Genomic DNA, 21,600 nt, shown 5'->3' on the forward strand with positions numbered 1-21,600 from the left:
GCTTCCCCACACAGTACAAAAAACACAACCTAAGTAAGTTGAACATACCAAAATGGCATTATAGTCAAGAACTTAGTAAGCCGTATATCTCTCCTCAGACATTATATAACAGCCATTAGCCAAAAATAAGTCGGGGGTGTTCATCGAGATCTACCTGAGCTCAAACTCCCCTCTCGCCCTGCTAACAGGAGGGAGCCCAGAGCTCGAGGATCTTATAAGCTCAGGGCTCTCTCCCGGGACAGCATGCCAAACAAGCTTATTACCAATCATCAGCTAAGTGTGAAATCTTGAATTAGGGTTAAAACTAAACTGTGGAGAGATGTGGCTCTCCAGAACTGAGTTTGTCACCTGTGCACTGTAAGGGCTTGCAACCCAAAACAAATTTTCATACATATTCATATTCAAAACATATTTATACATATTCTCAGAAAAGTGACTAATTTGTAAAAATGCAAATGATTTCATTCATATAAAAACGTACGATTTTAACAAAGAAGTATGCACCCAAACCCCAGCCCTAACTCTCATTAAAGGATGAGCAATTGGTGCTAAAATGATCATACAAACTAATACAAATTAGCCACTAAATTGCATTGTATTTTTGTTCATCTCCATCTCAAATCAGAGATGCTTGTCCGTCCATTGAAAGACTGTTAACCTAAAACTCTGACACTTCAAACTGCTCAAATAACAAACAAACTGATCTCTTCATTTATTTTGAAGCATCAGATATTTGGGTGAACAGACAGGTTTGGACTGACGTGAGGATAAATCAATAACAGAATTTTCATTTCAAGTTAAACTAACCCTTTAAAACAACGGAGCACCAGTCAGACATCTTAAGGGACTTCCCGCAAGCATTATGAACACCTCATGTTTTCGTAAATCCACGAATGCAACAGCTGTTTCTCCGAGTAACACAGCAATTCTTGTACGGAATCCTCTCAAGGAGCCATTCGATCCATATCTAAGAGCTCCGAGTTGTTCCTAATGTTTTTTTAAAGGACTTGCGGGACGTTTTTAAGCAAAGATCACTGTGGGAGACCTATTTGACTCTCAATCCTGCTCTAAAAACCAAAACTAAATGGAAGGAACCCTGAGGCTCAGAGAAAACGGCATGTGTTGTAAAATGAAAGTATGTGTAAAACAGAAAATAAAGTGGCGATTTTTATTTCAAACCTAACCACTAGTTCAGACCTTTAGTTTGTGTAATCTTCTGTGAAGCAAACAGCAGGTTTTATCAAAGTAAAATGCTGTGAATACTCAGGGCTGGAATCATTCTGCAAAGCAAGCGTGCTAAAAATCTAGCGCTAAAATCATGTGAAAAAAATAAAATAAAAAGGCGGTTGTTTTTGTACATTATTTAAACACAAGTAAAACATTAAAAATGTTCCCAAAAGAATAAGAATGTGGCAGACAATAATGATGGCAATACTGCATGTTATAAGACGGGACTTAACTGAAACATCTCGCTGGGCTGAATGTGTAAAAGCAAAATTTCTCTTCCTCAAAAAAACAAAAACTGAGTGTACTTGAAAGATGCTGGTCTTACTCACAGAGGTCAAGGAGACTGTGCTAGAGGTGAAGAATCTTTCCTTCTTGCGTTTTTTGAAAGAAACGACATTTCAATAGTGATAACAAATGAAAAGTACAAAATCAAAGGCAAGTGTGCGAGCTCTTTAGGTGCTCTATACATCTACAGATGTGTTTTGTTCTGCGAAACTCAAAGAAGACACTGAAAAAAGAAAGCCTTGTATCTGAGAAGTGGTGGTGGTGTGGTGCTGTCTGTCTGCGACTGTCGTGCTGATTTCCCATCATGCTTTGCTCTCGTTGCCGTTCGCCTGCGGGGCTTCATTGGGGACTGTCTTCACCTCCGCCGGGGGTTTCTTTACCTCCGTCTCCGGCGCTTTACTTTTGTCATCTACAATGATTTTACCGCTGGAGGAGAGAAAAAAAGAGAGGTGCATTAGAAGAGCCTTTCACATCTATGTTTGGCTGCTTCTCTTTATACTATTTTTAAGAATCGGTTCACCCAAAAGTCAATTTGTTCACCCTTATGTTCTTACAAACCTGCATAAATGTTTCTTTTTGTCAGTCAAAAACAAAAATGACCAATATAATGAAAGTGACACATAAAAAAGTTATATAAAAATCTTGACATCAGCCACATTTTTCCTTGGTATTGAGAGAAGTTACAATAGTTTTGTACTTAATTTCTTTAGATTGATTTTAATCATGAATTAGTACTGATTCTTATGTCTACAGCCATTGATCAAGAGTTCATTTTTTTTACATGTAATCATTCAGAAATCATTCTACAATGCTATTTTGGTGATAAAAAAACAACTTTTTGTCATATTTCCAGTGCTTGGTAATACATGATTACAATTAATCTAGATTACATAATTAGATTAGAAACTGTAATACTCAATCATTCTTCTTATATTCATTCCCATCTTTATCTAGGGTCGCCACAGAAGAATGAATCACTTTAGTACTCATAATTAGACTAGATTGCATTTTGAAATTAACACAATCAGATTACAGTAACCTTTTAATAGACTACATGATTACAGCTTAGTTGTGCGCCTCGCTTAAACATTGCTTAATACACACAGGATGTAGAGCAAAACGCAAATACCTTTACAAAAGAAAAATAATTAAAGGTTTAAAATGTTACAAAAATTATTATTTTTTAGTCTACATAAATATAAAAACCTGCCATACCATGCCTTCTTCATCTAGTTTTTTTAGCTTATTTATGACAATTTGCTTTTGTATTATGTTATTATTATTATTAGTAGTATTTATTATATGCATATTTATATTTGTTTTATTAAAAACAAGCTGAGATTTGCCCACCTGTCAGGTTTAAGACCCTATGGGGCACAACATGTGTATTAGGCTATAACTCAGTTGTTTGACCACACGTTGTTATTATTGTTCATTTATTCGTTTGCTGGAAATTAGGACTGAATTTAGAAATAGTTTTAAAATAAATCTTTGCGTTAACAAGCTAAATTAATTATGTATAGGCTAATGGATCTCTGCGTACAACACGTTTCCCTATCCACGAGAGTGACAGTGAAAGTAAAGAATGAGGAGGATTCTCCCGCTGCAGATGCTCTGTACAAAGTCCATCAAGTAAATAGTAAATGCACCATGGCGGAACACAACTGACTCTTAAAAGGAATGGGAGATGAGACTCTGATTTGTTTATACTCAAAAAACACTTAAAACTCATTGGAATAATCTCAACCCTGTTAGATCAAACGCCACGGTGCAAAGCGGATTTTTCCGTCCTTAAAAATAGTAAAATTGGATACGGACACGCCCTTTATGCTTTTGCTCCCTGTGCTTTGCACATGGATAGTCAAAATAGAGCCCTATGTGTTTATCTGGCACACTTTACCGCTGTGATAGCGAATTTGTGAATTGTAAATACAGCGCCCCCTCTTTTCAAAAAAATGTATCGACATTCGTTAAACATTTTTATCAGTTTGAATCGTCACATATTTAAATAGATTTTTAACCAGCTCATATATAATATGGTCACTTTTTACAATTCTTGCATTCTTTTTTAGGCTTCTAAGTTGGATTTACCACAGACATTATTTCATTTATGATCTACAGAATAAATAAAGCTTATCCAGGTTTGAAACAACAATAGGCACAATAACTGATCATTTTGGGGTGAGGGAACATACTTCAGTGAAGCCGAGTAATTTCATTACATAACATACATTATTAATGAGCATGAGCATGTATGAAGACAGGAACAGTGCATGCAGGTATGATTCATATGATGGATAATCTTCTAAATAGGAAAAAGCTGGAGGTGAACAATAACTGCATATCACTGATGCAGAGAGATCTTCTGCTGCGGAGACAATCCTCATAAAACTACATAAATGTTAACCTCTCCCTCTGCGCTTATTTACTGTGTAATAGTTTGTTGATACACACAGCGTTTGTCTCTTGATTTCGGGCTGGAGGGAAAAAAAGCATAATAATAAATAATAAATTGAAAAATAAATGAAAATCATCCGCCGCAAACTGCCTATTACTGAATATTTTACAGGCACATAGACATGTGCTCTCAAGGGAGCTGACAGAGCACATAGTGGGCCTTGAAAAAAAAAAGAGGGAAGTTTACTTAAATTATTTCGCGGTAGGCTGATTCTTCCCGAGCGCTGATAATTCCTGTAATGGAATTGACTGTACTGGTGTGCCAAATCATTCATAAATGCATAATGAACCAGGAAAATTAAAGATGAGCTCTGCTGGCAGGGTATGGAGAGGGACATTCCCTGTCGCATTTCTAACATGTCCCCTTCTGTCCTATTTTTAGTCCACCTGCCCTGCTGAGGGGCTGATATCAGCTCAATGACTGCTCATTATATCTGTCAAACATGCCTGGACAGCGACAGCAGTTTGCGACTTCTTTCACACTGTGATGTGGGACCACCAGCACTGCTGCTATTTTCTCTCCAGTACAGGCTTATGAAAAGAAATGTGGTGATATTTTTGGTGGTATTACTGCGTGTTTCTCTACAGTTTTAAAGTAAAATGTATAGTGAGTGGAGTTAAAATTTGCCCAGCTTCCTTATAAAATAGCCCTATCCCGGACGAGCCCCCATGTGTTACATTCGCTTGCAGAATATATTTTGGCTAGGGGATAAACATGATTGTTGCAACATTTTCATATGGTATGTTAAATCATTCAAATCAAATAAAAAGTGAGTGGAGAAAAAAAGTTTAATGCATAATCCTATTTATAAATTTTGCATCACTTACTACTAAATTACATCATGAATCCACAATGTAAAAAGCGAGTAGTAGACTTTATAAAACAAAACAAAAAGTAAAAATGTTGCTTTTAAAGTGATTAGTTGACTTAAATGTAAACTTAAAATTGTCTTTATTATTAAATAAATAAACTATGTGCATAGTTATAAAATGAAGTTGAACCTAATTTGCTCTTTTTTCACTTTAAGTAAAGTCAGTTTGTCGGCCACAGGTTTATTCATTGTTTCAAGAAAAGTAATAAACCGCTTTTACAGTGTAACCAATAGTGTCAAATACTATGAATAAAAATGAATTTGCTAAAGCAATAATGCCATTTTACATGGTTTTTACATAGTTTTTGGGCTTTTTTTTTTTTGTAACTACGCACTCTCCATACATGTTTGTAATAAAATTTTATATGTATTTGTTTTCATGTCATGTTCATACTCGATTACTAGAGGGCCGCAACACTGCACAGTTTTGCTCCAACCCTAATCAAGCACAGTTGATCCAATTATTCAAGGTGTCCAAGACTACTATAAACTATAAGGAGGTGTAAGTTGGAGGTGGTTGGAGTTGTGGCCCACCAGGAATTGAATTTGAGACCATTGATCTAGTGTAAAAAGGAACATTCATTAAAGGAATTGAAGTTCTTTTTTTCCCCTCCAAATTAATTTTTTTTTCAATTTTAAATTATTCAAACTAGTAATCAAAAAGCATGTCTAATTGATTTAAATCTTGAAACTTACAGTAGCCTATCATACACCTGGCATAATAAGGTGCAAGATGTGTTTGAATAGATTTGTTGCTTTTTTTAGACCAGTGCAACATTAATTTTCACGTTTTGCGCCACATAGTTTAAATAGAAAATCCATTTGCGCTACTTTGTGGACTTATGGGCATGCTGGTCTATAAAGGAGGTGTGTTAAGGCGCATTGTCGGTGTGTTGCTAATTTGAGGAACTGAAATTGACCAACTAAAAGCTGGTCTAAAGTCCAACACAGTTAATTAAATGCAAATGTCCAAATGCGTACACATTGCTTAATACACACAAGAAGTACAGCAACACACAAATATCTTTAATTATGAAAATTAAGTATTCAAATGTAATAAAAATTATTAAATATAAATATAAAAACATAAATATAAAACCACTACCTCCATGCCTCATCTCGGGGGGTCTTTTTTTCAGTTTATTCATGAAAATTTGTTTAAGGTTATTATTATTATTATTTATTATATTCATATTTATATTTGTTTTAATAAAAACAATTTAGATTTGTTCACCTGTCAGGTTTTGGAGATGAATTCATCCTCGTATAGGACATAAGAATAAGACTTGTGTTTGGATATAACTTTTTGACCAAACTTTGTTATTATTGTTCATTTATTTGTGTGCTGGAAGTTAGAACTGAATTTAGAAATAGTTTTGAAACAAATCTTTATGCTTAATAAACTAAATTATTTATGTAGGCTAATGGATATCTTCAGCGGAGTGTGCAAAACACTATTTCCTTGAGCATTAATGTTAAGGAGTAAAGAGTAAAAGTAAAATAAATAGAATGTGAAGAGGCCGAATGAAGGAGACTTGTTCTTTATTCTTGCACTGCAGATGATCTGTTTAACTGTTTTCTTGTTAGTGAAGTGTTTAGTTTATTAACTTACAAAGTAAATAGCAAATCTGCCATGGTGTGTTGCAACTGACTCTTAAAGGCAATGGGAGATTGGTTTAATGCAGGTTATGCTCAAAACACAGCCATAACTCATTAACAGAATAAGCACAACCTGTTAGACCATGCGTTGGGCACAGAGTGTATTTTACATAGAAGTTGATTCGGACACACCCTTAATGCTTTTGCGCCATGCACTTTAGTCTTTGTACCTAGATTTTTTAAATAAAGCCCATAATATTAAAGTCAGTTATAATAAAGTTAATGTGTTTGTGTCCCCAAATAATAAAATGGCAAAGGCTGACAACACCACAAGTGTCTACATAAAATAAAGTGATGTCACAGTAGGGGGAATCTGCAATATTTTCCCATATTGTTTCTGATTGATGAGGATTATAAAAAAAGGAGTGGGTGAATTTGCCTAATAAATGCTGGATGTGTACACAAACTGTGGACACACATCTATGTTAAAACACTGTAAAGATGTGCATAATAACTCCATTTTAATTGATAATCTGCCCTGTAATCAAATCATTATTTGCATAAAAATAATAAAAGTTCATAAAATTTAGAGCTTATTGTACATAATGTACGTTTTAGGAGTTTTGCAGCACATTTTCCCACCAAACCTGGCTAAGCTCTCTCAGTAACAGCAGAGGCACAGAGAGGCTTTGTGGAGGAAATAAAAGGCATAGGGTGTCTTGCCTTACAATCTACATGATCTCGCTAGTACCACACAAGAACAAGCTGCTTTGTCAGTGTCCGAGGTCTGATCTGTTTGTCCCCTGGCCGAATGTCATTACGCTCATCACAATAAAGCTATCTGATCACATTCTGGACTCTTATAAAGAGCGGCCAACTGTGCCGAGTCCCGGGGAGCGACTGCCGCAGACACAAAAACATCATTATTCTTCTGAGCCAGCAGGACCTTAGAAGAACAGGACAAACGCGATCCATCATTTGTCAGTTCGCATTCACGGCGAGCGTCTTCAAAAGCGTGAACTCTCATTCTTGAAAGAGGAAAAAAATATTCTGACTTATGGTGTCTTGAGAGTCTAAAGATGGCAGATCAAGCACCATTGATATTCTGCATGTTCTGTGAAGACCAGGAAATCGCTCAGGTAGCCGAAAATCTACAGACGGAGCCAACGAGCCCAGGTGGCAGTCTATGAGAAGCGACTTCCCTGGAGTGTTTCTGCTCAAATTAGACAACTGAGCCGGGCTGATGCAGAGAGAACAAGCCTGACGTGCTGACGGGCCATACATAGAAAGTGCAAACTACAGAGCACAAATGGAAGTGGGGAAAACAAAGTCTCTGGTAAATATTTAACAAACGGCATGCTACTGCTAATTCCCTGCTGGAAGTCTTGGCTGAGTGTTTAAGAGACGATTTTCTCTGTACTTCGCAATAGAGCGAGGAGCGTGTTTGCTAGCAAGGAGGCTGATTCGCACGAGTCTGGAGACGCTGCTGCTTCGGGCTCCATTAGGCACTTCCACAAAGCTAGCAGGACTGAAGCTGTCAGATGTGAAATGTTCCTTTAATTTTGTAATATGCACCATTGAAAGCACTGCTATTCTGAGGCGCTGAGCCGAGGCTCTCAGCGTGGCTCCAGCCACTGAGAAGCAGGGTTATTTAATTTATGTACATTTTGTATATTGCAGATGAAATTTGCACTAGATTTATAACAGTTTTAACAAAAATGTTGCATACTGCAGTGCTTGGGAACAATAAAATGTGCTATAAAACACTTGTAACTCATATCATTCTGGCAATTCTGGTGCATTTATGATTCAGAGCCATGGAGCGGATCCACTCACATCTTGTGTCAGATGGAGAACAAGGGCTGGCTGGATTTGGCAAACTTTGCAAAGTTCATGGCAGGGAATCTTTGGAGGATTTTCAGGAGATTTGTTTGAGGCTGTTTGAATCAACAAAATAAAACTCTAATTTCATTTGTGTCATCTACACAATGTTTCACATTATTTTCGTAAGCAGTTGAATGCTGGTAGAAGTAGCTTTAAAGACAAAATGATTGGCCCTTCTGTGAAATCTTTTTCAAAGTTCCCCAAGTAATGTTTAATAGAGCAAATGTTTTACACTTACATTAGTTCTTATTACATATTTACAGTTAGGTCCATAAATATTTGGACCTATTTGACACATAACACACCAACACAATCTATTTGGAATGAGACAAACAAGATGTGCTTTAACTTCAGATTCTCAACTTTAATTGGAGGGTATTTACATCCAAATCAGGTGAACGGTGTAGTAATTACAAAAGTTTGCAAATGTGCCTCTCACTTGTTAAGGTTCCAAAGGTAATTGGAATATTGGGTTCTAAGCTGTTCCATGGCCAGGTGTGTGTTATTCACTCATTATTCCAAGTACAATGAGCAGATAAAAGGTCCAGAGTTCATTTCAAGTGTGCTATTTGGAATCTGTTGTCAACTCTCAAGATGAGATCCAAAGAACTGTCACTATCAGTCAAGCAAGCCATCATTAGGCTAAAAAAACCCAAAACAAACCCATCAGAAAGATAGCAAAAACATTAGGCGTGGCCAAAACAACTGTTTGGACCATTTTTAAAAGAAAGAATGCCCCAGTGAGCTTAAAAACACCAAAAGACCTGGAGGACCACGAAGACAACTTTGGTGGACGACCAAAGATTTCTTTCTCTGATAAAGAAAACACCCTTCATAACAGTGGGCCAGATCAAGAACACTAGGTGTATGTGTGTGAAAGTCAACGATGAAGAGAAGACTTTGAAGGGAAAGAAGTGGAATGTTATGCAATGGCCAAATCAGTCACCTGACCTGAATCTGATTGAGCTTGCATTTCACTTACTGAAGACATAACTAAAAGGGAAAATGCCCCCAAAACAAGCTGGAACTGAAGACAGTTGCTGTAAGCCTGGCAGAGCATCACCAATAATAAAACCCAGTGTCTGCTGATGTCCATGCGTTCCAGACTTCAGGCTGTAATTGACTGCAAAGGATTTGCAACCAAGTATTAAACAGTGAAAGTTTGATTTATGATTATTATTCTGTCCAAATACTTTTGGACCCTTAACAAGTAGGAGGCACATATGCAAACTGTTGTAATTCTTACACTGTTCACCTGATTTGGATGTAAATATCTTCAAATTAAAGCTGACAGTCTATAGTTAAAGCACATCTTGTTCGTTTAATTTCAAATCATCGATTGTGTTGGTGTATAGAGCCAAAAATGTTAAATTGTGTTGATGTCCAAATATTTATGGAGCTAACTTTATAAATACTGGAGAAAGTCTTAGTTATTTTATGTTGTCTGGAATATATATATATATATATATATATATATATATATATATATATATATATATATATATATATATATATATATATAAAAAAAAATATATATATATATATATATATATATATATATATATATATATATATATATATATATATATATATATATATATATATATATATATATATATATATATTCCAGACAACCTAAAATAACTAAGACTGCTAAGGTCAGAACAAACCATGTTATTTAACTTATTTAGTAACATAATTAACCTAGTTAGGCATTTAAATATTACCTAAAGCCAAATACTCTTATCTTGAAAAATAAATATTTAATATAAATAAGTTTAATTAATATGTGTAAAATATTTAATACATATAATGTACTGTCATCATGGTAAAAACAAAGAAACTAGTTTTTAACACAAAAAGCCTTTATTAAACAGCAATTAAACATCACTATTTAAAAAATAATTAATTATTTTTAAAATGCTAAAAATGTTGTCGTCAACAGTGTATGGAATGTTTAAGAAAGATTTATATAGGACAATTGGGTTAAGTAAAATGTTAAAAGTTGTTTTATTCTATAAAGGTATGATGACATTTCATTCAAATTAAACAAATATTAAATTAAAATATTTTTATTCTGACAACATTTTTCCAGAAACTGACAATTGGTAAAAAAAGGTGCTTTAATTTGATATGATTGAAAATCAGAATAGAATTATTCCACCAAATACTGGTTTCTTTTAAAGTTAAAATAATAATATTAACATATATGAAAACATTGTACCTTTTTGTTATTTAATGCAAAAAAATGTACCCTTTTAGAATTTGGTTTTATTTTCTGTTTAATCTTCTATTTTAATATATTTAAAAAGAATGTGAAATAATGGCTGGCTGATTTTAAATTATGGCTGTCTGCTGTGTGGCTTTAATAAAAATATATTATTCATGGCTGTTTTTTTTCCTTTAGTTCTGCTCTAAACAATAACCCTGTCTAGATCAGTACATCAACTGGCCATTTTGAAGTTGGTCGTTTCACCCACGGGGCCACAAATGACACCGCACCTCGTCTGCCGTGTTAATGTAATTACAATGATCATGCATTAGGCTTCTCTAAGATGCTTGCTTTTCAATAGCACATTAAGGCTGCTAATTTATTTCTCACTGTCCTTTTCAGCTTTGAAAGCCATCATTTAAAATCATCAGCTTGTGGAATTGTGCCATTTGCCACTGCCGATCGTCTCGACACTCTGCCGGCGATAATGGAGGAATCAATTAGCTTGCTGCGACAAAAACAAAACTGATTTTACACATTTATAAAACTGGTGCACCTTTGAAGCGCCACCACTGAACTGGATTTCACAGAGGTGCAAATAACTTGCAGTAAAACAAGCCATTTGAATACCAAATGGAATACAGGGAAATTCTGATATTTTATCAAGAAGTGAGAAGATATATATATATATATATAGGGATTGTAAAATGAAGAAATATATATGAAAAATCTTGTGGTAAAATCTGTAGTAAACATACTAGTTCTAAATTATTTCTAATAACTAATTTAATTTGTCTTTGCCAAGATGACAGTACATAATAATTTACTTGTTATTTTGCAAGAAGCTAGTTTTTAGATTAAAGAGCAATTTAAAGGCTTAATTAGGTTAACTAGGCAAATTAGGTTAATTATTGCACAAACGTGGTTTCTTCTGTAGCCAATCAAAAAACAAACAACAGCCTTAAAAGGTCCTTTTTTTTCAAATTAATTATTTAATTCATTCATTCGTTTATTTTCCTTCGGCTTAGTCTCTGATTTATCAGGGGTCGCCACATTGAAATGAACCACCAATTATTCTGGCATATGTTTTACACAGCGTATGCCCTTCAAGCCGCAATCCAGTACTGGGAAACACTCATTCACCACGGCCAAATTAGTTAATCCTATTCACCTTTAGTGCATGTCTCTGGACTTGTGGGGGGAACGGGAGCACCTGGAGGAAACCCATGCCAACAAAGGGAAAACATGCAAACTCCACACAAAAATGCTAACTGGTCCAACCAGGACTTGAACCAGCACCATTCTTGCTGTGAGTGCTAACCACTGTGCCACCATGCCGCCCTGTTTTTTAAATTTATATATATTATTCCAGCTAAACTAAAGAAACGTCCTTCTCCAAATAAAGGACATACAAATATAAGCATTCTTGCTCTGTTAAACATTACTTTGGAAATATTAAAAAAATTAATCACAATTTCACAAAAGGGCTAGTAATTTGTGTTCAACTATGACTGCGTATCTATATTTTCTGCTCAAACAGCTAGCAGGAATATTTTAAGGCAGTGGAAGCATAAAAGAGGAACATATACTTCTATTGTCCAATTTTGAGAAGCCTGTGTGAATTGTAGCCTCAGTTTCTTGTTCTTAGCTGACAAGAGTGACATCTAGTGTGGTCTTCTGCTGCTGTAGCCCATCTGCCTCAAGGTTTGACGTGTTTTGCATTCAGAGATGCTGTTCTGCATACCTTGGTTGTAACGAGTGCTTATTTGAGTTACTATTGCCTTTCTATAATCTTGAACCAGCCTGGCCATTCTCCTCTGACCTCTGGCATCAACAAGGCATTTGATCCCAGAGAACTGCCGCTCACTGGATATTTTGTCTTATTGGACGAATCTCTATAAACCCTAGTGATGGCTGTGCATAAAAATCAAAGTTTCAAATTATGATCAAAGATCAGCAGTTTCTTAAATACTCAGACAGCTCGTCTGCCAACAACAATCATGCCACATTCAAAGTCACTTAAATCACCTTTCTTCCCCATTCTAATGCTCGGTTTGACCTGCAGCAGATCGTCTTGATCGTGTCTATATGCCTAAATGAGTCGAGTTGCTGCCATGTGATTGGCTGATTAGACATTTGCGTTAACATGCAGTTGGAGAGGTATACCTAATAAAGTGGCCGGTGAAGGTATATATATATATATATATATATATATATATATATATATATATATATATATATATATATATATATATATATTATTGTATTACTGTTACTATTACTATATTTTTTTGAGTTTTACTACTACTATGTTTTCTGCTATTAAAGAATGTCATACACGTTTTTGGAATCCCCAACCTTGGCTCTACAAGCACCAAACTCTAGCACTTGAGCTACAAGTAGTCTCTAAATTGTGCCTCCCTTAAAAACTTACTATATTCTATATGCCTGCTACCAACCTTCCAGAAAATCAATAAAAATAAGAAGAGAAGAAAGAGGGTGGTGAAGAAAACAGAAAACAGTGAGAGAGTGGGGATGGTTAAGGAGAGGGACACAAACACAACTAAACATCTAAAGGTGGCCATACTCGTCCTGGTTGGGTGCGGACGGTGCGCTGGAGGAGTCGCTGGAATTCTTGGCAGGGTCACTATCTGTGGTCTGGTGGGATCCTGCTTGTACCTGAGAGTCCTTACTTTGGGGGGCTTTGGCCGGCTCAGCCGGGCTCTGGCCATCGGCTCTGGCCACTTCTGCGGGGCTTGAATCATCTAAGGACTTTGAGGTCTGTTTGGAGGGTGTTTCACTCAGGTCCACCAGAGGGGCCACGGCTTGAGGAGGGGAGGTGGGAGAGGTGACGCTAGGTTTGGGGGTGCTGGATTGGGGAGTAGGTTTAGGGTCGGTGCTGGTGGTAAGGGTGGTGCTATCGCTAGCCGGACTTTCAGTGCCGGGGTCTGAGTTAGTGGTTACAGAGGGAAGCAAGTCCACTACTGTTGCTGTGGTGTCAGCAGCGTGCCTGTGAGGACAGCAGGAGCACAGAAAGAGGAGAAACAGGGAGAAAGAGCCACATAAAGAAGGAGAAAAGAAGGAGGGAAGGAAGGCCAAGGCAAAACACACATACATATGTAAGTCCAACATGCATTTCAAAATAAAACACAGCATGTTAGGTCAAAATCATACAAGTGTATGGTATCTGGACAGACTGTTAAGTAGGTGTTAATAATCTGAAGGGATGGCAAGAGTGTGGTTGTGGTGTGTGTGTTTATTGAGGACTCACTCGGGGTCGGTCAGAGGGGTGGTCTCGTTGGGTTCAGTTGGGCCTCCTCCCTCGTGGTTTGGTGTGCGCTCTTCTTCAGTTCTTACCTCCACAATAGGCTCCTTAGATTCATCCTTACTGAAAAAGATAATAGCAGAGTAAATTAAGTAAATGCGATGCGGTTGCATGGCTTGTAAACATGTAGCGAATATAGTAGCTAACATGCAGGAAGTAAAAATTAACAGCATCAGTTAAATGACTAAAGATAATTAATAAATCAGTATGTGCAACATGTGGCATTTTCTTGCAAAAGAGTGTTTATATTATTTTAAGCTGCTGTAGAGTTAAAGTGAGAAATGTAATGAAAAACGAACATTTCTTGAAAATTATTTGGTGCTAAAAAGTTATTTTTTTCTTTATTTGTTTGAAATGTATAATTTGTGTAAAAAAAGGCAGAGCAAGTAAAAAATAAAAATGTATAAAGTGGTCCCTTCGCTTTAAAGCAGTTCACCTTTCGCGGTCTCGCAGTTTCCCAGATTTTTTTTCTTGTGACCATCGTAAAAGGGGGTCGCACACCGTGTGCGCCTTGCCACGCTGTGACATGTAGATATAAGTTTCTATCGGCGCCGCAAGTCGGTGGCCCAGCTACGACTCAGCTACGACTCAGGACTTCATATTTCTGCCACACCACAGAGCTCCATCTGAATAATTTCATTTTAACTAAAATGTGAGTGTGGGCATCCGGTGTGTTTTACTTCCAACTGTCATGTGCACGGCGCATCCCCTTAAGCATGGAGTCACCTTTCGCTTTTTGGATCAGCGACTGCAGGAAAAAGAACCTTTTTCCTTTTCCCAACTTTATCCGCACAAAAGCAAAAAAGCTTTATGAACCTTTTGCTGACAATGATGAATGTTTGCTGCTGACAACAGGTTTTGATCTTTGATTTTTTTATTGTACCAGACTTATACGAAAATGACTTATAATAAAATGAAATAAAAAGCTTTTTAACTCAACATTTTTGACATATATCATTTGTGAAGGGGCTGGCATTACAAGTAAAGAAACATAATACACTTAAAGTACTTATTTAAAATGAGCTGAAACTACACAATTCTTGAGATTTGTATGGGACAACTTAATTGTTTTTTGTTCAATCCACTTTGATTTGTTATCTTAATCCATTTGTGTTGTATAAGTTACTATGACCGACATCCGCCACGCAATTTCAGTTTTCCCCAGAACATGACGTCACTAAGCGGTTATATCGAAAAAAGCATCAAATTTCTGAACGGTCTTTAATTATTTTGTGCAATATAACATTATGGATCAACCAAGGGTAAAAAAAAGTAGTTACAAACATAAATCATATAAAACATAACTATTCAGATTACTAACTCCGCTGACATTCAGTTTACTTCACTATTATGCGCCAAGCAAAAGCCACTCACCCTGTCTAATCTTAAAGAGCTTACAGTTACCTCTTCTGTCATGTTGTCTAGCTGACCTAAGATTGCTTAGCTTCTGTCTCCTGCTATCCTGATCCATGACTGCAGTTTCATCTTCTTAAAATCTCTTCTGATCAGGCTCATCATCACATTTACTCAAGGTTTAAAATAATAATATATGCTTGACTGCCTCTGGCCTTTTGAAAATACAAATAAAATTTATGTAGGCCACTATGTCATTATTTATTTTGGCTGCTCACTTTGTGCGAAACAATAATCAACAACTAATGAGAGTGATTATAAATGTAAGAAAGCTGATTGGTCGAAAGTGACTACCCTTATGTGAGCTTTGCTTGCTGTTTTTCACTCTGTCTCATTCACATTCTCTCTCTCTCTCTCTCTGTCTCGCTCTCTCTCTCTCTCTCTCTCTCTCTCTCTCACACACACACATAAAGGTATTCACCATGCAAAAGTTAATGCCTGATCAGTTCAAAATGTAAAACAGGAATATCTGACTTTTTCCGAAACAGGATCCGGCTTAAATTAAGCACTGACCCCAACCATGTTGTAAGTACATGTGATTAATTAATATTACTCAACAATTACACTGTAACTATGTCATCTTAAAATAAAGTGTAACCAAAAATCTAAAAAAAGAGAGTAAAAAGTAAGTAGAAATCAAAACTGCTACCCTGACCTTCAAAACCTATACCCTAGAGCCCTTCGGTTCTATTAAATGACATAAAAATGTAGATATGCCAGTTTCTATTGAAAAAAAAAGAGAAAAACCATGAGAGCTACTAAATCCAGAGGCACCTTCTTCTCATTCTTAACCATCATGCACCTCTCCTCTTATCTCAACACTGCTGCCATGAGCCAATATTCACATCATTCTCATTCATAGAGCTAGATATGTCACAATCATGCCTGCCTCAAGCCCTCCTGTAGAGCTGATGTGGCCGATAATGACGGCGGAGCGGTGATGGATGACGTTATCGGACAAGGGAAAACACACGCAGATGAGAGGGGAAGGAGAAGACAGACTTACGTGAAGGCAGCTTTTCCCTCCTCGATATCCTTGCTCTTGGCTGAAGGCCCAGACTTGCCGCAGAAATTGACAGCGATGCACATGAGAAGGCCACACTTGTTCAGGAAGTAGCAAGTGACGTCTACGCCGAAGAGGAGCAGGATGAAGACCACAATGAGGATGCCCACGATAGCGCCAGTGCCCAAACCTGAGCTTGTTTCTTTAGAATAGAGGAGGAGAAGGTTAAAACAGAATGATGCCACTGTTAATCAGAGTTAAAGGTTTTGTTTAAATTAAAATTCTGTCATTGTTTCATCACATTAGTGTTGTTCCAAATTTGTAATAAATTTGTTCATCTTTGAATGACGAATGAAAACATTTTTAATGAAATCTGAGAAATTTCACTCCGTCAAAGTCTATGAAAACTGAAAGATATGTCAACTATACTGCAAAAAAGTTTTTGCTTTAGTTTTTGTCTTGTTTTTAGTCCAAATATCTAAATTTTCTTAAATCAAGAAGCATTTTCTAGACAAGCAGAAAATATTGTCTTGTTAGAAGAAATAATATGTCAAAATTAAGTTGAGTTTTTTCCTTAAAACAACCAAAATAATCTGCCAATGGGGTAAGCAAAATAGTTTTGTTTTTCCTTTTGACATAATATTTATTTGCTTACTCCATTATTTTACTTGTTTTAAGTAAGTAAGTAAGTAAGTAAGTAAGTAAGTAAGTAAGTAAGTAAGTAAAGTTATTTGTATAGCGCATTTATCATGTATGGCCATCCAACCAAAGCACTTCACAATCATGAGGGGGTCTTTGCATACCACCAAAAGTGTGCAGCATCCACTTGAATAATGTGACAGCAGTCACAGGACAATGGTGCCAGTGCGCTCACCACAAACCAGCTATTGGTGGAGTAGAGAGACAGAGATATAGCCAATTCGGTAGATGGGGATGATTGGGAGGCCATTATTGGTAAGGGTCAATGGAGGGAATTTGGCCAGGACACCGGGGTTACACCCCTACTCTTTACGAGAAGTGTCATGGGATTTTTTATGACCACAGAGGACCACAGTCTGGACCTCGGTTGAACGTCTCATCCAAAAGACAGCACCCAATGAAAGTATAGTGTCCCCTTCGCTTTACTGGGGCATTAGGACCCATGCATTCCACAGGTTGAGCGCCCACTGCTGACCAGCAACCTAGTTTTCACTAGTTATTAAGAAAAAACTTCTTTTGTTACTGAGCTCAAAAAGGCAAAACATGTAATATGTTCATAATGCAAACCGATCATGTCTCTTCAAAATAATAAATGCTCAATTCAATTTTGTGGATTTATTTTTTTATATTATGAACAGATTATTTGATATTTAAAAATATCAGAGTTATTTTTTGGGTGAACAGACTCTTTAAATTGTCTTCATTTACTTCATTAGTTTACACGATTGAAATGACAAAGTGAGTAAATGACTACAGACATTTAACTTTTAGACAAATGAACAATTTTAAACATTAAACTTTTTTTACAGAGCCAAATGCAATTTTTACAGAGCCAATGGCTACAAATAGGCTGTATAGACACAGGCTATATTAACCCATAGAACCACAAAAGGGTGAATTCACAAAAAAATTGTAAAATTATCCTTCAAAATCAAATCACCTTAATCAAAAATTAAGGTGATCTCGTAGTGACATTTAGTTGAAATTCAACATTTAAAAGCTAATGTATGAAAACTCAGCTCACACAGAAAACACTTTCAAGCTCAATAGCTTTCATTGTGTCAACCTTCAAGGAGATCACCTTGAACTGTGAGAGATGTGTGCAAAAACTTGTGAATGTTTGAATTTCTAATGAAATTAAACAAATCTGTCAATGAGGTTGAACCTTAATTCAACATATTTGTAAAGTATCATTAAAATTATGAGTCCGCCAAAAACAATGTTCTGTCATCATTTCTTAACCTCCTTGTCTTTATAAACACGCACAATAGGTGACTGATTTTTTATTAGAATGTTTTGAATTTGTTCAACTGCTTTTTGCCAAACAGTCAATGAAGAGCAGTGAGGTCCAAACTAACCCTGGATTTCAGTAAAATTCATTACATGAACAAAAATTCACGTAAAGAAGGAAAGTAGAAAGTCAAACAGGTTTAAAATGACATAAGGGTTAATTGATAGAAGATTGTGTAATTTACATGTTAACTATTTATTTAAATCATGCATATTAGTGCAAACACACCCCTTTTAAATGTAAATTAGCATGTAGACCATTTTCAGGGATGTAAACAATATCAACTGTTCTAACATATTTCCTGTTTTACATTTTAAATTGTAATAGCTTCTGAGCTATAGAAAAAAAAATCCACATATTGATAAATAATGTTAGATAGAATGATAGCTGTTATAACATCAAGGTATTGAAGCGCCTTTTGTTACAGATATAAAATAGTTTGACAACAAGCAGGACATATTCATAGGCCAATGACATCGCCATATTGAAATGGTCTATATTTTTAGACTGTACCTCTGCCTGGAGTGGATGACAGAGTTTTATTTGTTTCTGTACATTTTATATCAATAAAGACATCGTTAATTCATCAAATGATTATCAAGCGATAGCGCAGAGCATTATACCGTATTTCCAAATGCGGAATGTAGACAAGTCCATTTTGCACATTTTAAAGAGGCGAGTGTTAAATCATTTTTTAGTGCCTGAAAAGTACGCCAGATTATGGTTATTTGATTTACATCCTAGCAGATTTTGAGGGCATGCTTGCGCCATTACCTGATTAGCATAAATCAGAATCTCTAAAGATGATAAATATGTGCAAATAAACAGCTGATTTCTTTAGTGAAATCCCCCTATAATGTGGAGGCTCTTCACATAGAATGTCAAACAGGCTTCATTCCATGTGTTACCCACACACATTATACATTACATACAGCGTCAATCTGAAGCGAGGCAATCATTACTCACATGGAAATGAACCCAGCATGCTTATTCAAAGACGTAATTAACTCTCTTTGTATGGAACTTCAGCAGTCTTGTTCAGAACGTTAACTACAAGGCTCGTTCTGTTTATATTCATGCACATATTTCAACAGAGAATTTGCACTTGGAACGGTTAAAATAATCTCAATATTCAGCTCATAGCACATTTATTTACAAGGTAACCACACACAAATGGAAGCCACGAGATGAAAACGAACGAGGATCAGACGTGAAGCACAAACACAAGCAGAGCTGTGTTTTCAGCACATGAAAACACAGACTACTTACCGGGAAAGACAAGCTACACTATGATAACGCTAAAAACTATAGGATTTACTGAGGCGGACGTGAATGTATTGAATCAGAAAACAAATTGCACAATGAAAACATGGTTATATTGATATTTATTCATATTTTATTAATATCTATGGATTGTCTTGGTGCGTCGGTAAACATGGCAGTTCATATTAAATCAGTTGATGCTCACATATTTTATTCATGGGAATGTTTAAGGGCTAAGGTCAAGATCTTTTGGAAAATGAAATGAGGTAAAAAAAAAAAACAAAATAAAATAAAATTAAACTAATTAAAATTAAATCACAGATGAATACCGACTTGCAAAAATGTGAGCTAACATGGTACATCAGTTAAAAAAATTATAGTTGAAACATCATTTGAGAAATAACAAACAACTAAATAAATTTAAATAAAATCACAGATGAATAAAAATGTGGTAAAATGTGAGCCAACATGCTACATTAGTTATTTGAGACACTATTTGTGAAAAAACAACAACTAAATAAATAAAATATAAAGTTAGTACTGGTTACAGCAATCGTTGAGCTATCGTAACAAGTTGCATCAGTTAACTTGACCATATCAAATGGTCTCAGGCTATACTGAAATATTGTACTCATTAGGATGTTAGAGGGGAGATGTCCATGATAATTTGTAACATAAAATAAAATAAAAATAAAATAAAAAAAATTTAAAGTTGAAATATCTCATTAATGGGTACATCTAAGGGCTAAATCTAATGTATTTTAGACAGCTAGTAATAATAATAATAACAAAATTACAAATAATTGAAAAGAAATATGACCCTTGATTAAATACTATTTGCAAAAAAGTGATGTAACATTAATCCTCCGTCAGTAAACTTGTGGCAATTCATATTAAATCAGTGCATGCTAAATTATTTAATTCCCAATGATTTCTAAATAAGTGAACTAACATAGCTTATTGTTAACCAAACACTCATCGTCATTTTATTCAAGTATTCTTTTGAGTAAACAGCCATGTATTACACTATGAATTAAGATGAACAGGCTGACTGCATTTGCAATTAGGCTTATATTGAATTCTAAGCAACTTCCTATAAAGTGTCTTTAATGAAACGCCCTTCTAAATCATTGATGGAGTCACATAAAGACCTAAAACACATCTACATGTATCAAGGAGTTCATGAATTATGGATGCACTCAACAGAGACCTGGAGGAAGAATGCATTAAACAAAACTCTTCAAGGGAAAAAAAACACCTAATCACAGCATGCAGTTCAACTTGAGATTCAGAAAAAATATATAATAATAATCATCATGACGTATTCAGTGTTCAGAGTGACTTTTCCTTGACTTTCACTGGATTAAAAGCTTAATTTCCAAGATGATATTGGTGTGCTAATATATTAATAAACTTATATCAAAATATATGATATTAAAATAAAAGGCAACACTTTACTTCAAGAGGTTTATAAGACTGTCATGAAACCTTTATAAATATGACATGAGACATGTCATGATCGTGAAGGATATTTTATGCTAGCTTTTAACAACTGTCATTAGGTGTCATTGGCTCAGTTATGACATTTTAAATGCAAAGATGACATTGTTTGTTACTACAACTTGACAATAACAAATACATCACAACCTATTTTTGTCTTTGTCATGACAAATTGACATTACCAAGAGAGCAAAACTTCTGTCACAAACGTGACTGTCATGAAGCCATTATAAATCAATCTGGGGTTGCCACAGCAGAATGAACCGCCAACTTATCCAGCATATGTTTTACGCAGTGGACGCTCTTCCATCTGCAACCATCACTGGGAATGAATGATTGAATATATATATATATATACAAGCTCAATTTATCATTGGAATATTAAATAATAATGATGAAGTTAAACATATTTGATCGAGTGATGACACTTTAACAGTTTGTTCCACTGGAAAAAGTGATCAGAAAAAAAATTCATGGCCCATGACAATTGTGTTTATGACAGATTTATGATCAGTGATGTTGTTTTGGTAATGTAAAGTTGTCATGAAAATGATAAAGCCCAATTGTGAT

General features: G+C 35.6%; 1 protein-coding gene across 24 annotated transcripts in view; it reads right to left on the minus strand.

The window, feature by feature from the left end:
* Positions 1-274: 274 nt before the first annotated feature.
* Positions 275-21,600, minus strand: part of ncam1a (neural cell adhesion molecule 1a) — a 411,497-nt gene continuing 390,171 nt past the window's right edge. For 14 of the 24 annotated variants that reach the window (XR_015519419.1, XR_015519415.1, XR_015519421.1 and 11 more), the window contains 4 exons: positions 16,281-16,479; positions 13,808-13,924; positions 13,124-13,546; positions 275-1,938 (listed from right to left, as the gene is read on the minus strand). Coding sequence is in view for 18 of the 24 variants with exons in the window: in XM_087299154.1 (XP_087155280.1) it covers positions 1,815-1,938; positions 13,124-13,546; positions 13,808-13,924; positions 16,281-16,479 (863 nt within the window). In the remaining 6 variants the exon portion in view is untranslated. The remainder of the gene's footprint in view (positions 1,939-13,123; positions 13,547-13,807; positions 13,925-16,280; positions 16,480-21,600) is intronic. The other 10 variants (XR_015519418.1, XR_015519416.1, XR_015519422.1 and 7 more) reach the window with 2 other exon arrangements.

Source organism: Danio rerio, chromosome 21 (assembly GCF_052040795.2).
Source record: "Danio rerio strain M-AB ecotype USA chromosome 21, GRCz13ab, whole genome shotgun sequence".
NCBI lineage: Eukaryota > Metazoa > Chordata > Actinopteri > Cypriniformes > Danionidae > Danio > Danio rerio.